Source organism: Pristis pectinata, chromosome 1 (assembly GCF_009764475.1).
Source record: "Pristis pectinata isolate sPriPec2 chromosome 1, sPriPec2.1.pri, whole genome shotgun sequence".
Taxonomy (NCBI): Eukaryota; Metazoa; Chordata; class Chondrichthyes; order Rhinopristiformes; family Pristidae; genus Pristis; species Pristis pectinata.
This window is the reverse complement of record NC_067405.1, coordinates 3,896,663-3,914,219: the sequence shown is the minus strand read 5'-3', so window position 1 is coordinate 3,914,219 and position 17,557 is coordinate 3,896,663. Positions and strand designations below refer to the sequence as shown.

The window sequence follows — 17,557 nt, the reverse complement described above, 5'->3', positions numbered from 1 at the left end:
TCCCCGTAATCTTCCCCCCCCCCCCCCCCCCCCCCCCCCCCCGTTGCCTATAAAGAGTCTATAAACATTAAGTTGGCTTAAACATTTCCAAAGACCCTTCTTCCACCGCCCTTTGAGGAAGAGAGTTCCAGAGGCTCATGACTCAATGGATGGAACCATTTTGCCTCATCTCTCTTTAATGGTTGACAGCTTATTTTTAAGCAGTGACCCCTGGTTCCAGGAGACCCCTCCTGAGGTAAGATCTTCTCCACATCTGCCTTCTCACGAGTGGATATGTTTCAATCAACTTCCCTGTCCCTCTTCGAAACTAGGCTTGTATCCCAGTGGACAGGCAGAGTCAGAGAGTGCTACAACATGGAAACAGGCCTTTCGGCCCAACGCATCCATGCTGACCAAGATGTCTTCTTGAGCAAGTCCTAACTATGCCTGCTAGTTTTAGACTCCTTTCATAGAACATAGAACAGTACAGCACAGAACAGGCCCTTTGGCCCTCAATGTTGTGCCGACATAGCTAATCCCTCCTACCTACAGCATGTCCATATCCCTCCATTTTCCTCTCATTCATGTGCCCATCCAAGCCCCTCTTAAAAGCCTCCCATGAATTTGCCTCCACCACCCTATCAGGCAACGCGTTCCAGGCATCCACCACTCTCTCAGTAAAAAAATGTACCCCTCACGTCTGTTCTGAACCTACCCCCTCTCACCTTAAATGCATGCCCTCCGGTATTGGATCGCTCAATAATGGGAAAAAGATATTGCTTGTCCACCCTATCTATGCCCCTCATAATTTTATACACTTCCAACCGATCATCCCTCAGCCTCTGCCGCTCCAGAGAAAAAAGCCCAAGTTTGTCCAGCCTCTCCTGATAGCACATGCCCTCTAATCCAGGCAGCGTTTTAGTAAACCTCCTCTGCGCCCTCTCTAAAGCCTTGACATCCTTCCTGTAGTGAGGTGACCAGAATTGCACGCAATACTCTGAATGCGGCCCAACCAGAGTTCGTTCTTCTTTCTTTAATCACTTACTGCTTTCACTGTATTTACGGTGTACCCAGGCAAATGGGACTAGCTCAGGGAGACGTTATGGTTGGCATGGACAGGTGGGGTTGAAGGGCCTGTCTCCGTGGTGTGTAACGCTGTACTCGTTGGTCTGTTCACCTCTTTCGACCTCCCGTTTGGTTGTCCTCTCTCTCCTTCCCTCTCTCCTCCCTGCAATTCCTTTCCCACACCCCTGTCCTCTCCTTATGCACCCATCCCTCTTACCCCACTGGCTCTCATACCTTCATTTTCACTCCTTCATCCCGCCCCAACCTCTCCTTTCTCCATCTTGCTCTTACCTTCCCTCCATCCCTCTCTCTCCCCCATCCCCTCTCCCACCCTCCCCGTCCGTCCCTCCCTCTCCATCTCCCCCTATCTTCATCCCACTCCCTCCCTCGCTCTCCCTCCCTCCTCTGCTCTCTCAATCTTCCCACCCTCTCACTCCCTCCCCCTCCCCCTTTCTCTTTCCCCACACTCCCCTTCTTCACCCACCTTCTCTCTTCCTCTCTGAACCCTTCTCCGTCTCACTCCCCACACTGTCCCTCAATCCCTTTCTCTCCCTCACTCTCCCTCTCCTTATCTCTCCCCTCCCTCCCTTTTCCTCTCTCCCCCTCTCTCTCTCTCCCTCTCTCCCCCTCCCCCGGTTCCAGACCCTCCAGTGAGCATCGTGAGTCGCTCCGCCTCGGTGCTGGCGGTACCGACCGGTGCCGAGGTTGTGCTGTGGTGCGACCTGTCCCGTCCGGGGGCGGGGGTGAGATGGTCCCGGGACGGGGTGGAGCTGGAGGCGAGCGAGAGGTGCACGATGGAGGTGGAGGGGGAGCGCAGGAGGCTTAGGGTCCGCTCGGCCACACTGGAGGATGGAGGGACCTACGTGTGCGACGCAGCTGACGATGTTGCTGAGTTTAAGGTCAGCGTCTCCGGTGAGTGCCCGGTTGAGCCGCACTCCCCCACGGACATTTCACCGCCCCCTCCGGGGGGAGTGACCCTGAATAACAGGGTGGTGCAGGGACACAAACACTGTGTCCCCTCCGCACTGTCCATCCCCTCCCACACCCGTGTACAGGCCGGGCTGTCGTCTTAGTGTTGTTAGTGGAGCCAGGACAGGTAATGTATACACAGAAAGATCCCACTGACAGCAAAGGCTCAACTACTGCAACACATTGTGGATCTCCCTCAGTACCGCCCCTCCCAGTGTGACACTCCCTCACCACTGCCCCTTTTGTTCACAATTAGTATGTCTTTATTACATGTCACACACCTACTACAAATTAACTTCCATCACAGACCACAAAAAGAACACAATTCTACCGAACATCTAGGTAAACGCAACAACACTCACCTCACCGACCACCCCCCCACCCCACCCCCACAGCCTTGGACGTGGCCTGGAAACCACCGTCCAGACCAACTAATGGAGGAACAGAACTGCGCACAGCATTTCACAAAGACAACAGACTGAAAGGTGACATCTTCGCAGGAGCCACGCTTCCAGGAGCTGCAACTGCTGCATAGGATCGAGGCCCCATCATCTTAGAGCCTTTACAGCCCGTCATGACAAAGCACTACGCAGTCAGTGATCGCAAAACACTGCTGGCGCGATAAACAGCGACACAACCAGCAGGGCACACCAGGAATTAGTCCCGTAAAGGAGCAGTGTGGAGAAAGGAGAGGTAGCAGTCTTCTCCAGACAAGCAGAGAGTCTGTGGGATGAAACTCCAGCGTCATCCCTCCGACAGCGCTTGGAACACAGACTCCAACACCTGGCAAAACAGAGTCCTTCCAAGGAGTAAACTGCTCAAGCCCACCGCTCCTGGTGAAACCCACACTCCCCCACCGCCCAACATTCTCCACAACTGCACCTTTGGATTTATATAATCACATCTTCAGTTCGATGGGAGAGCGCACTCAGTACCGGCCCTTTTTTTTGTGGGGATGGATTTCATTTATTCATCCTTCTGACAGTGTGGTGTTCCCTCAGTACCGCCCCTTTTTTTAAAATAATAAACGTTTATTCACTAAAAGCACTACAAAAGACAACCAGTGTCAATACATGACATCTAATACAGAAAAGAAGAAACTACGCAACGACATACTACGGTAGAGAATGCAACTAATACTAACGAAACACACACGCGACGCTACACCTGTCAACGCGACACGCGACACTTCAAATAAGAATCGCGTTCGTACCGTCCACGACACACGCGATCCCCTGAGGGGTCAGTTCCCCCCTCCCACAGTGTGACCCTCCCTCGCTCACTCCTTCCTCTCCTCCGTCCTCCCTCGCCGTCCGCCCTCAATATCTCACTGTCTACCTCGTTTCTCTCTCATTCTCCTCTGTGCTCACTCTCTTCCTTGCCCCCTTTCCCCCTCTTCTGTCTGTTCCTTCACGGTTTCCCCCAATTCCTTACTCATTCATATTCCTCCCCCCTCTCTGTCTGATGCCCCCTCTTCAATCAACTATCTTCTGGTCCGTCTCATCCCACCTTCCCTCTTCTCTGCCTCATTCTCTCCCCTCTCCTCCTCCCTACACCCACCTGACTTCCTCCCTCCCTCCTTCACCATCTCTCCCCCTCTACCACTCCCCCTCTCTTTCTCCACGCTGCCCTTCTTCATCTACCATCTCCTCTCTCTCTCCCTCTCTCTCTCCCCACCTTCCTTCCCACCCTGCCTTTCCCCTTACCCCCTCTCTCCCCCCTCTCCTCCCTCCCTCTACTCTACCTCTCTCTCTCCCTCCCTCCCCCTCCCCCTCCCTCAGACCCTCCGGTGAGCATCGTGAGCTGCTCCCCCTCGGTGCTGACGGTACTGACCGGTGCCGAGGTTGTGCTGTGGTGCGACCTGTCCCGTCCGGGGGCGGGGGTGAGATGGTCCCGGGACGGGGTGGAGCTGGAGCTGAGCGAGAGGTGCACGATGGAGGTGGAGGGGGAGCGCAGGAGGCTGAGGGTCCGCTCGGCCACGCTGGAGGATGGAGGGACCTACGTGTGCGACGCAGCCGACGATGTTGCCGAGTTTAAGGTCAGCGTCTCTGGTGAGTGCCCCGTCACCATGCTACTCGCCACACTAATAATCTGATGTCCCACCAAGTTATCCCATCTGTGAGGATCAGACCCATGCCCAGGAAGAGAGTAACTCACTCACTGGTCAATGCTAAACCAGGTCCAAGTATCTGTCCACCACGTTGGAAGCACAGTGGCAAAAATCTAGCAACAGGATGAGGCCATTCAGCCCATACAATTTGTTCCGACATTCAATGAGATCATGGCTGATCTCGCTCTCAGTCATTTACCTTTCTTTCTGTCTGTAGATTTGCTTAATTAAATAAATTATAAATTCCAGTTTGATTTTAAGCATCAAAGGGAAGAGATTCTGGATTTCCCCTGTCCCTCAAAGATCTGGTTCCCACTTCCAGATGTGTCTCTGGAATCTCCCACCATAGGAGACAGCTGTTCACAGCTGGCCTGCCAACTGCTCCCCAACGCTGGAATCCCCTCAATCAGATCATCTGCCTCCTTTTCCAAACTCCAGGAATACAAGGCAGTATGGATTCTGTCCTCCAAATGTCACCTTCCGAGGGCCAACATCCTTGCTGCAGCTTCTATTGACAGAGACGAGAGAACATAGAACATAGAATATAGAACACTACAGCACAGTACAGGCCCTTTGGCCCACAATGTTGTGCCAACATTTTATCCTGCTCCAAGATCTATCTAACCCTTCCCTCCCACATAGCCCCCCCATTTCTCTATCATTCATGTGTCTATCTAAGAGTCTCTTAAATGTCTGTTATGTATCTGTCCCCAAAACCTCTGCCGGCAGTGCGTTCCACACACCCACCACTCTCTGTGTAAAAAAACTTACCCCTGACATCCCCCTTATACCTTCCTCCAATCACCTTAAAATGATGTCCCCTCGTGTTAGCCATTGTCGCTCTGGGAAAAAGTCTCTGACTGTCCACTCGATCTATGCCTCTTATCATCTTGTACACCTCTATCAAGTCACCTCTCATCCTCCTTTTCTCCAAAGAGAAAAGCCCGAGCTCACTCAAGCTATCCTCATAAGACATGCTCTCCAATCCAGGCAGCATCGTGGTAAATCTCCTCTGCACCTCCCTAAAGCTTCCACATCCTTCCTATAATGAGGCGACCAGAACTGAACACAATACTCCAAGTGCGGTCTGACCAGAGTTCTATCGAGCTGCAACATCACCTCGCGGCTCTTGAACTCAATCCCTTGACTAATGGAGGCCAACACACCATACGCTTTCTTAACAACCCTATCGACCTGCGCGGCAACCTTGAGGGATATATGGACGTGGACCCCAAGATCCCTCTGTCCCTCCACACGTCTTATCTCCATCTTTTTCTTCCCCCACCTCTCTCAATCTCACCCTTTCTTTCTCACACTCTTTCCCACTGATGCCTCGCTCCCTCCTGCTCTCCCTCTATCCCCTCCACACCTTCCTCTCCCTCTCCCTGCCCTCCCTCCTCCACATCCCTCCCTTCTTCCCCTATCTTTGTCCTCTCCCCCTTGCCTCTCCTCCTCCTGTGTCTGTTTCGCTCCCTCTCTCACTGGGACTGCTTCCTACTCTTTGTACTCTGCCCCCTGTTCCATTTTTGTGGTTCCCTCCGCCCTCTCTCACTCCACCACCTCTCCCTCCCTCTCCAACACTCTCTCCCTCTTCTTCACTCTCCGTTTCTCCTTCCTCTACACCTCCCTCCCTCATTCCCTCCCCAACTATCTTCCTCTCCCCTCCCCTCCGTCCCCTCCACTCTTCCTGTCCCTCCCTCATTCCTACCTTAACTCTCTTCCTCCCTTGTTCTCTCCCCCCTCCCTCCCTATCTTCCTTCCCACGCTCCCTCTCTCCTCCCCTGCCCTTCCACCCCGTCCCCCTCCCACCATCTCCCGGTTCCAGAGCCTCCGGTGAGCATCGAGAGCCGCTCCCCCTCGGTGCTGACGGTACTGACCGGTGCCGAGGTTGTGCTGTGGTGCGACCTGTCCCGTCCGGGGGCGGGGGTGAGATGGTCCCGGGACGGGGTGGAGCTGGAGCCAAGCGAGAGGTGCACGATGGAGGTGGAGGGGGAGCGCAGGAGGCTGAGGGTCCACTCGGCCACGCTGGAGGATCGAGGGACCTATATGTGTGATGCAGCCGACGACGTTGCCGAGTTTAAGGTCAGCGTCTCCGGTGAGTGCCCGATTGACCTGCACTCCCCCACAGACATTTCACCGCCCCCTCTGGGGGGAGTAACATAGAAGCATAGAAAACCTACAGCACAGTTCAGGCCCTTCGGCCCACAAAGCTGTGCCGAGCATGTCCCTACCTTAGAAATTAATAGGCTTACCCATAGCCCTCTATTTTTCTCAGCTCCATGTACCTATCCAACAGTCTCTTAAAAGATCCTATCGTATCCGCCTCCACCGCCGTGGCCGGCAGCCCATTCCACACACTCACCACTCTCTGAGTAAAAAACTTACCCCTGACATCTCCCCTATACCTACTCCCCAGCACCTTAAACCTGTGTCCTCTTGTGGCCACCATTTCAGCCCTGGGGAAAAGCCTCTGACGATCCACACGATCAATGCCTCTCATTATCTTATACACCTCTATCAGGTCCCCCCTCATCCTCCGTCGCTCCAAGGAGAAAAGGCCGAGTTCCCTCAACCTGCTTTCATAAGGCGTGCTCCGCATTCCAGGCAACATCCTTGTAAATCTCCTCTGCACCCTTTCTATGGCTTCCACATCTTTCCTGTAGTGAGGCGACCAGAACTGAGCACAGTACTCCAAGTGGGATCTGACCAGGGACCTATGTAGCTCCAACAATACCTCTCGGCTCCTAAATTCAATTCCACAATTGATGAAGGACAATACACCATACGCCTTCTTAACCACAGAGTCAACCTGCGCAGCCGCTTTGAGCGTCCTATGGACTCGGACCCCAAGATCCCTCTGATCCTCCACACTGCCAAGGGTCTTACCATTAATTCCATATTCTGCCATCATATTTGACCACTGAAATGAACCACTTCACACTTACCTGGGTTGAACTGCACCTGCCACTTCTCAGCCCAGTTTTGCATCTTATCTATGTCCCGCTGTAACCTCTGACAGCCCTCTATACTATCCACAACACCCCCAACCTTTGTGTCATCAGCAAACTTACTAACCCATCCCTCCACTCCCTGAACAACAGGACAGTGCAGGTACACAAACCCTGCGCCCCCTGTTCACCGTCCACACCCTCCCACACCCGCGTACCGGCTGGGCTGTCGTCTTAGTGTTGTTAGTACCTGGTGGAGCTAGGAAAGGAAATCTGTGCACAGCAAGATCCCACTGACAGCTCAGAGGCAATCACTGGAACACAGAGTGGATCTCCCTCAATACCACCATCCCTCCCCCACAGAGTGGAGCTCCCTCAGTGCTGAGGGAGCCCTGCATTATCAATAGACTCTCAACAGTCAGCGTGGCTTTGTGCACAGGGAATTGTGTCTCCTGAACCTTTTGAAGAGGTCACCGAGAGGACCAGGTGTGCAGTTCTGGTGCAACACGCAGAATGTTGGAGGAACTCAGCAGGTCAGGCAGCATCTGTGGAGAGAGACGAACAGTCGGACCGAGACCCTTCATCTTTCCTGTCCCTCTGTCGTTTCCCGTCTCTCCTGCTTGTCTTCCACCCGCGTCTCACTGCTTCTCTCTTATCCTTCTCCTCCTTGTCCTCACCTCTCTCCTCCGCCCTCCCTCCCCTCTCCCTCCCCATTCTCCCCCTCCCCTTTTTCCCCTATTCTCCCTCCCATATTCTCCATCCTCTATTCTCTTCCTCCCCTATTCTCTCCCTCCCTCTCTCTCCCTCCCCTACATCTCTCTCTTCCTCCCTGCCCCTCCCTCAGACCCACCGGTGAGCATCGAGAGTCGCTCCCCCTCGGTGCTGACGGTACCGACCGGTGCCGAGGTTGTGCTGTGGTGTGACCTGTCCCGTCCGGGGGCAGGGGTGAGATGGTCCCGGGACGGGGTGGAGCTGGAGGCGAGCGAGAGGTGCACGATGGAGGTGGAGGGGGTGCGCAGGAGGCTGAGGGTCCGCTCGGCCACGCTGGAGGATGGAGGGACATACTTGTGCGACGCAGCCGACGACGTTGCCGAGTTTAAGGTCAGCGTCTCCGGTGAGTGCCTGATTGAGCAGCACTCCCCCACGGACATTTCACTGCCCCCTCCGGAGGGAGTGATCCTGAACAATAGGACGGTGCAGGGACACAAACACTGCGTCCCCTCCGCACTGTCCACACCCTCTCACACCCGTGTACAGGCTGGGCTGTTGTCTTGGTGTTGTCAGTACCTGGTGAAACCAGGACAGGCAATCTGTGCACAGCAAGATCCCACAGATGGCACTGAGTCAATCACTGGAACACAGAGTGGATCTCCCTCAGTACCACCCTTCCCCACAGAGTGGAGATCCCTCAGTACTGAGGGAGCCCTGCATTATCAATAGACTCTCAATAGTCAACTTGGCTTTGTACATAGGGTATTGGTATTGGTTTATTATTGTCACTTGTACCGAGTTACAGTGAAAAACTTGTCTTACAAGCTGATCGTACAGGTCAATTCATTACACAGTGCAGTTACATTGAGTTAGTACAGAGTGCATTGAGGTAGTACAGGTAAAAACTAGAGGTAAAGACAAGAGTCCAGGGAGGAGAAGTTGGTGTGTGTGATGCGCTGGGCTGTGTCCATAACTCTCTTGCAGTTTCTTGCGGTCCTGGGCAGAGCAGTTGCCATACCAAGCCATGATACATCCAGATAGGATGCTTTCTATAGTGCATCTGTAAAAGTTGGTGGGAGTCAAAGGGGACAAACCAAATTTCTTTAGCCTCATGAGGAAGTAGAGGCACTGGTGAGCTTTCTTGGCCATGGCTTCTATGTGATTTGACCAGGACAGGCTGTTGGTGATGTTCACTCCCAGGAACTTGAAGCTCTCAACCCTCTCGTCCTCAGCACCATTGATGTAGACAGGTGCATGTACACCGGCCCCTTTCCTGAAGTCAATGACCAGCTCCTTTGTTGACATTGAGGTTGTTGTCCTGACACCATTCCACTAAGCTCTCTATCTCCTTCCTGTACTCCGACTCATTGCTGTTTGAGATACGGCCTACAACGGTGGTGTCATCTGCAAACTTGTAGATGGAGTTAGAGCAGAATCTGGCCACACAGTCATGAGTGTATAGGGAGTAGAGTAGAGGGCTGAGGACGCAACCTTGAGGTGCATCAGTGTTGAGAATAATTATGCTGGAGGTATTGCTGCCTATCCTCACTGATTGCGGTCTGTTTGTCAGAAAGTCAAGGATCCAGTTACAGAGGGAGGTGTTGAGTCCTCGGTCTCAGAGTTTGATGACAAGCTTACTTGGTATTATTGTATTGAAGGCAGAGCTGTAGTCAATAAACAATAGTCTAACGTAGGTGTCTTTACTGTCCAGATACTCCAGAGCTGAGTGAAGGGCCAGGGAGATGGCATCCGCTGTAGACTTGTTTCACCGATAGGCGAATTGCAATGGGTCCAGGTTGTCTGGTAGGCTGGAGTTGGTGTGTGCCGTGACCAAACTCTCAAAGCACTTCATGATGATGGATGTCAGAGCCACTGGTCGGTAGTCATTGAGGCATGTCACCTTGCTTTTCTTCTGTACTGGGATGATAGTGGTCTTCTTAAAACAGGAGGGAACCTGAGATTGAAGCAGGGAGAGGTTGAATATGTCCGCAAATACTTTTGCCAGCTGATCAGCACAAGGTCTGAGCACTCTGAGAATTGTGTCTCCTGAATCTTTTGAAGAGGTCACCAGGTGTGCAGTTCAGGTGCAACACACAGAATTCTGGAGGAACACAGCAGGTCAGGCAGCATCTGTGGAGGGAAATGAACAGTCGGACTGAGACCCTTCATCTTTCCTGTCCCTCTGTTGTTTCCTGTCTCTCCTGCTTGTCTTCCACCCGCGTCTCACTGCTTCTCTCTTATCTTTCTCCCCTCTTCTCCTTGTCCTCACCCCCCCACCCTCCCTCCCCTCCCCCTCCCCTATTCACTCCCTGCCCATTCTCCCCCTCCCTTTTTTGCCCTATTCTCCCTCCCATAATCTCCCTCCTCTATTCTCCCTCCCTCTCTCCCTCCCCTACATCTCTCTCTCCCTCTCTCCCCCTCCCTCAGACCCTCCGGTGAGCATCGTGAGTTGCTCCCCCTCGGTGCTGACGGTACCGACCAGCGCTGAGGTTGAGCTGTGGTGCGACCTGTCCCGTCCGGGGGCGGGGGTGAGATGGTCCCGGGACGGGGTGGAGCTGGAGCCGAACGAGAGGTGCACGATGGAGGTGGAGGGGAGGCGCAGGAGGCTGAGGGTCCGCTCGGCCACGCTGGAGGATGGAGGGACATACGTGTGCGACGCAGCCGACGATGTTGCCGAGTTTAAGGTCAGCGTCTCCGGTGAGTGCCCGGTTGAGCTGCACTCCCCCACAGACATTTCACCGACCCCTCCGGGGGGGGGGGAGTGACCCTGAACAACAGGATGGTGCAGGGACACAAACCCTGTGTCCCCTCGAGAGAAATTGTGTCTCATGAATCTTATCGAAGAGGTGACCAAATGGAACATGAGGGCAGGGCAGTAGACATTATCTACGTGGACTTTAGTGAGGCTTTTGACAAGGTCCCACGTGGTAGGCTGGTCCAGAAATTTAGATCCCAGGGGATCCAAGGTGAGCTCACCAATTGGATGCAAAATTGGCTTGGTGGAAGGAGTCCAAGGGTGGTCGTGGAGGGGTTGTTTTGAAGATCGGAGGCCTGTGACCAGAAGTGTGCTGCAGGGATCGGTGTTGGGTCTCCTGTTATTTCTCATCTATATTAACGATTTGGATGGGAATGCAGTTGGCCTGGTCCGTAAGTTGGGGGATGACATCAAAATTGGCGGTGTGGTGAATGGTGAAGAAGGTTGTCTAAGATTAAAACAGGATCTAGGTCAACTGATCAAAGTTGGCCAAGGCATGGCAGATGGAATTTAATGCGGAGAAGTGCAAAGTGTTACATCTTATCAGGTAAACCAGGGCAGGGCTTGCACAGTGAATGGCCGGGTCCCTGGACTGTGTTGTAGAATAGAGAGACCTGGAGGTACAAGTGCATGGTTCCTTGAAAGTGACCACACAGGTAGATGGGGTGGTGAAGAGGGCATTTGGCAGGCTTTCCTTCATCAGTCAGGGCACTGAGTACAAGAGTTGAGACGTCACGGTGCAGCTGTACAAGATGTTCCCGAGACCATAATACTCCATGTAGATCTCTCTCAGTACCACCCCTCCCTCAGAGAGAGTACTGAGGGAGCCCTGCATTACCAATGGACTCTCAATAGTCAACATGGCTTTGCACACAGGGAACAGTGTCTCCTGAATGTTTTGAAGAGGTCGCCAAGAGGACCAAGTGGGCAGTTCTGGAGCAACACACAGAATGCTGGAGGAACGCAGTAGGTCAGGCAGCATCTATGGAGGGAAATGAACAGTCGACGTTTCGGGTGGAGACCCTGCATCAGGACTGGGAGGAAGAGGGCAAAAGCCAGAATAAGAAGGTTGGGGGAGGGGGAGGAGCATGAGCTGGCGGGTGATTGGTGAGTTCAAGTGATGGCGAGTCCAGGTGAGTGGGGGAAGGTAGCAGGTGAGAGGGGGGTAGATAGGTAGGAAGGCGAGGGAGTGTGTGTGGGGTTTGCAATTCTGGTCGCTCAGCTATAGGAAGGAGGTCATGAAGCTGGAAAGGGTGCAGGAAAGATTCACGAGGATGATCCCAGGACTGGAGGTCTCGAGTTATAAGGAGAGACTGGGTTGGCTGAAGCTGTCTAGCCTGGAGTGTGGGAAGCTGAGGGGTGACCTTAGAGGTTTATAACATCATGAAGAGTATAGATAAGGTGGATGGTCACAGACTTTTCCCCAGGGGAGGGGAGTCTAAAACTAGAGGGCACAGGTTTAAAGGTGAGAGGGGAAAGATTTAAACGGGACCTGAGGGGCAACTTTTTCCACACAGAAGTTAGTGGGTGTGTGGAACGAGCTGCCAGAGGAAGTGGTTGAGGCAGGTACAACTACAATGTTTAAAAGACACCTGGACAGGTACGGGGATAGGAAAGGTTTGGAGGGAAGTGGGCCAAATGTAGGCAAACGGGACTGGCTCAGGTTGGCAAATTGGTCGGCATGGATGAGTTGGGCCGAAGGGCCTGTTCCAGCGCTGTATAGCTCAGACTCCCTGTCACACTGTACACCACATAGCAGCGCTCCCTCCGCACCTCCTCCGCACCGTACGGCTCTCCCTCAGTTTACTCTTTTGTTTCCTGTCTCTCTTGCTTGTCTTCCATCTACGTCTCACTGCTTGTCTCTAATCCTTCTCCTCCTGGTCCTCACCCCTCCCCTCTCCCTCCCCTATTCTCCCTCTCTCTCCCTCCCCTATTCTCCCTCCCCTAATCCTCCCTCCCCTGTCCCCTCCCTCCCTTCCCCTCCCCCTCCCTCCCCTAATCCTCCCTCCCCTGTCCCCTCCCTCCCCCACTCTCCCCCATCCCCTCCCTCCCCCTCTCCATCCCATCCCCACCATCCCCTTCTCCCTCCATCCCCCCTCCCTCCCTCCCATCCACTCCCCATCTCCCTCCCTCCCCTCTCCCTCTCCTCCCTTCTCCCTCCCCTACATCTCTCTCTCCCCCCCTCCCCCCCCCCCTCGGTTCCAGACCCTCTGGTGAGCATCGTGAGCCAATCCCCTTCGGTGCTGACGGTACCGACCGGTGCCGAGGTTGTGCTGTGGTGTGATCTGTCCCGTCCGGGGGCGGGGGTGAGATGGTCCCGGGACGGGGTGGAGCTGGAGGCGAGCGAGAGGTGCACGATGGAGGTGGAGGGGGAGCGCAGGAGGCTGAGGGTCCGCTCGGCCACGCTGGAGGATCGAGGGACCTACGTGTGTGACGCAGCCGACGACGTTGCCAAGTTTAAGGTCAGCGTCTCCGGTGAGTGCCCGATTGAGCTGCACTCCCCCATGGACATTTCACCGCCCCCTCCGGAGGGGGGGAGTGACCCTGAACAACAGGAACCCTGCCTCCCCTCTGCACTGTCCACACCATCTCACACCTGTGTACAGGCTGGGGTTGTGGATTTTAGCTATTGGTTAGGTAGGATACTTTGGTTGGGCTGCACTTGGAGTACTTTGTGCAGGTCCAGTCGCCCTGCTCCAGGAAGAATGTGGAGGCTTTGGAGAGGGTGCAGAAGAGGTTCACCAGGATGCTGTCTGGATTTGAGGGCATGAGCTATAAGGAGAGGTTGGACAGACTTGGGTTGTTTTCTCTGGAGCGGCAGAGACTGAGGGGAGACCTGATAGAGGTTTATAAAATGATGAGAGGCAGATATAGAGTAGACAGAGTTATTTTCTGAGAGTGTAAATGTCATGTACTAGAGGACATGTGTTTAAGGTGAGAGGGGAAGGTTTAAAGGAGATGTGCGGGGCAGGTGTTTTACACACAGAGCGGTTGGTGCCTGGAATGTGCTGCCTGAGGTGGCGGTGGATAATGACATTTAAGAGGCTTTCGGATGGGCACGTGTATATGCAGGGAGTGGAGGGATACGGATCATGAGTAGGGCAGAAGGGATTTAATTTAATTTGGCAACATGGTCGGCACAGACATCGTGGGCCGAAGGGCCTGTTCCTGTGCTGTACTGTTCTATGTTCTATGAATCCAGGGCCGGATCTCTCCTGATCCAGGTGACACACATTGTAAAGGCATGGCTCCCTCTCTGTGATGTCCATCCCTGCTCACAGTCCTTCTCTGGATCTTACCCGGGCAACCAGGTTTTTCGTGCCTGGCTATCCCTCTGCGTTGGGCATCAATGTCTCCGACTGCCCCCTACCCTTGTGGTCTTGTGATTGTGGTGTTCCCACTCCCTGGACTGGCCACATGACTCCTGGTCACAGCAAGAGGGAACAATGCTTTACACTTGCTTGAACAAGTTATGCCCCCACTTACTCAAAGTCAAAGTCGAGTTTATTGTCATCTGCACAAGTCCATGTGTGCACAGGTGCAATGAAAAACTTACTCTGCAGCAGCATCACAGGCACAGAGCATCAGATACACATCATTCACAAACATAAATTAAACATTAATTATGCACAAATTTACAAGAAAGAATACAATTAGAGCAAAAAAGAAGCCCATTTTAGTGCAAAGTGATCAAAGTGGTCATAGAGCCGCTAAACTGCAATGAGTAGGGTTTTGCCAGTTGGTTCAAGAACTGAATGGTTGAAGGGAAGCACATAGAACATAGAACACCACAGCACAGTACAGGCCCTTCGGCCCACAATGTTGTGCTGACATTTTATCCTGCTCTAAGATCTATCTAACTGTTCCCTCCCACATAGCCCTCCATTTCTCTATCATTCATGTGTCTGTCGAAGAATCTCTTAAATGTCCCTAATGTACCTGTCCCCACAACCTCTGCAGGCAGTGCGTTCCACAACCCACCACTCTCTGTGTAAAAAACTTACCCCTGATATCCCCCTTATACCTTCCTCCAATTACGTCCCCTTGTGTTAGCCATTGTTGCCCTGGGAAAAAGTCTCTGAAGTAGCTGTTCCTGAACCTGGTGGTGTGGGACTTCAGGCTTCTATACCTCCTGCCCGATGGGAGCTGTGAGAAGATGGCACGGCCCGGATGGTGGGGATCTTTGATGATGGACGTTGCCTTCTTGAGGCAGCGTCTCCTGTAGATATTCCCGATGGTGGGGAGGGATGTGCCGTGATGTATTGGGCAGAGTCCACTGCTCTCTGCAGCCTCTTACGTTCCTTCATATTCAAATTACCGTCCCAGACCGTGATGCAAACAGTCAGGATACTTTCAACTCATGGGAACCTCATGACCACTCAGAAGTTAGGGAGCGTTTGAGATGGCTTGAAGAACTTTGTCCTTAAATTGATAGCACTCAGAAGCCTTGCTTTAACGGTGAAAGTTCTCTCTCGCTCTCCCTACACTTTGACAGCCAGGGACAGGAGACAGCAATGGGGGTTGGTGGAGAGGTGTGAGAGGAGGTTTGTGTGGAGCAGAAATGTTATCAGAAGAAACAAAATCAGGTTCAGGTCCTTTGACTCTGAGGGTCTTCTCCACCATTCAGTATCGCTGCTGGGTTTGTACCACAGACCACTTTTCTGCACCCATATCCCTTGATTCCCTAATACTGAGCAGTCAGCCTGAATGGCTTGCTTCTCTAGACTTTGCAAGTTCTTTTGGTGACCAGTTCTCACACCTTCCTATCTGACTCATTATTAAAAATGGTATTAAAGACAACATCAATGCTGGAGGAACTCAGAAGGTCAGGCAGCATCTGTGGAGGGAAATGAGCAGTTGACGTTTCGGGTTGAGACCCTTCATCAGGACTGAAAGAGTAGAGGGAGGATAGCCGGTATAAAGAGGTGAAGGGAAGAGGTGGGGAAGGAGCTGGCAGGTGATGGGTGGATCCAGGTGAGGGGGGGGGGGTTGATAGGCAGATAGAGGAGGGGAGATAAGATATCTTTATTAGTCACATGTACATCGAAACACACAGTGAAATGCATCTTTTGTGTAGAGTGTTCTGGGGGGCAGCCCGCAAGTGTCGCCACGCTTCCGGCGCCAACATAGCACGCCCACAACTTCCTAACCTGTACATCTTTGGAATGTGGGAGGAAACCAGAGCACCCGGAGGAAACCCACGCAGACACGGGGAGAATTTACAAACTCCTTACAGACAGCGGCCGGAATTGAACCCGGGTCGCTGGCGCTGTAATAGCGTTACACTGACCGCTACACTAATGGTGACAGAGGCCAGGAGGTGATAGTGTCTCCATAATATTAAAGGAGCTGCTACTGAAGCTCCCAGGATGCTTTGCTACATTAAAGGCGCCACAGAAATGCAAGCTGTTGCCGTTGAGTTGGGACTGAACCCTTTGCTTCTGCCTGCAGAACCGCCGGTCCGTATAACCCGACCGACGCACAGGCTGTTGGACCACAAGTACCTGGTGTCCGAGGATATTCTGCTCGAGTGTGAGGTGTCCAGGGTGGACAGACACACCAAGTGGTACAAGGATGGGGAGAAGGTGGCTGAAGACGGGCGGGTGCGCACCAGGAGCGAGGGGGCGGTGAGGTCACTGAGGATCCTGGGCGCACAGCTGATAGACTCGGGAGAGTACCTGTGTGATGTTCAGGATGACAGCATTGTGTTCCGAGTCCTTGTGGAAGGTAAGGTGCAGTGAGCCCCGTCGGCATTCACCAGTGCCTGTCCCTGTCGCTGGTGGGATTCTGATTGACCGAGTGGCCTCTGTGTCCGTATAAAAAGGGATTAGTTTAATTCAAAGTGGGGTTTATTGTCATCTGCACGTCCATGTGTGCACGGGTGCAAAGAAAAACTTACTTGCAGCAGCATCACAGGCACAGAGCATCAGATAAGCAGCATTCTCAAGAAAAACATAAATTAAATTATAAAAGAAAAAACACAATTAGAACAAAAAGCAAGTCTGTTGTAGTGCAAAGTTGTCATAGTGTTGATATACTGAGGTAGTGATTAGTGTTGTGTAGCTTGGTTCAGGAACTGAATAGTTGAAGGGAAGTCGCTGTTGCTGAACCTGGTGGTGTGGGACTTCAGGCTTCTGTACCTCCTGCCCGATGGTAGCCGCGAGAAGATGGCACGGCCCGGATGGTGGGGATCTTTGATGGATGTTGCCTTCTTGAGGCAGCAGCACCTGTAGATGGTGGGGAGGGATGTGCCCGTGGTGTATTGGGCAGAGTCCACTTCTCTCTGCAGCTTCTTGCGTTCCTGCGCATTTGAATTGCCATCCCAGACCGTGATGCAACCAGTCAGGATACTTTCAACTCATGGGAACCTCATGACCACTCAGAAATTAGGGAGCGTTTGAGATGGCTTGAAGAACTTTGTCCTTAAATTGATAGCACTCAGAAGCCATGCGTTAATGGTGAAAGTTCTCTCTCGCTCTCCCTACACTTTGACAGCCAGGGACAGGAGACAGCAATGGGGGTTGGTGGAGAGGTGTGAGAGGAGGTTTGTGTGGAGCAGAAATGTTATCAGAAGAAACAAAATCAGGTTCAGGTCCTTTGACCCCGAGGGTCTTCTCCACCATTCAGTATCGCCGCTGGGTTTGTACCACAGACCACTTTCCTGCACCCATATCCCTTGATTCCCTAATACTGAGCAGTCAGCCTGAATGGCTTGCTTCTCTAGACTTTGCAAGTTCTTTTGGTGACCAGTTCTCACACCTTCCTATCTGGCTCATTGTTTAACATGATATTAAAGACAACATCAATGCTGGAGGAACTCAGAAGGTCAGGTAGCATCTGTGGAGGGAAATGAGCAGTTGACGTTTCGGGTCGAGACCCTTCATCAGGACTGAAAGAGTAGAGGGAGGATAGCCGGTATAAAGAGGTGAAGGGAAGAGGTGGGGAAGGAGCTGGCAGGTGATGGGTGGATCCAGGTGAGGGTGGGGGGTGGTTGATAGGCAGATAGAGGAGGGGAGATAA

General features: G+C 53.0%; 1 protein-coding gene across 1 annotated transcript in view; it reads left to right on the top strand.

Moving 5' to 3' along the window:
* LOC127575050 (obscurin-like protein 1) overlaps positions 1-17,557 on the top strand; it is a 105,326-nt gene that overhangs the window by 41,848 nt on the left and 45,921 nt on the right. The window contains 7 exon segments of the mRNA XM_052024681.1: positions 1,687-1,956; positions 3,795-4,064; positions 5,949-6,218; positions 7,916-8,185; positions 10,210-10,479; positions 12,743-13,012; positions 15,989-16,264. Coding sequence (XP_051880641.1) covers positions 1,687-1,956; positions 3,795-4,064; positions 5,949-6,218; positions 7,916-8,185; positions 10,210-10,479; positions 12,743-13,012; positions 15,989-16,264 — 1,896 coding nt within the window.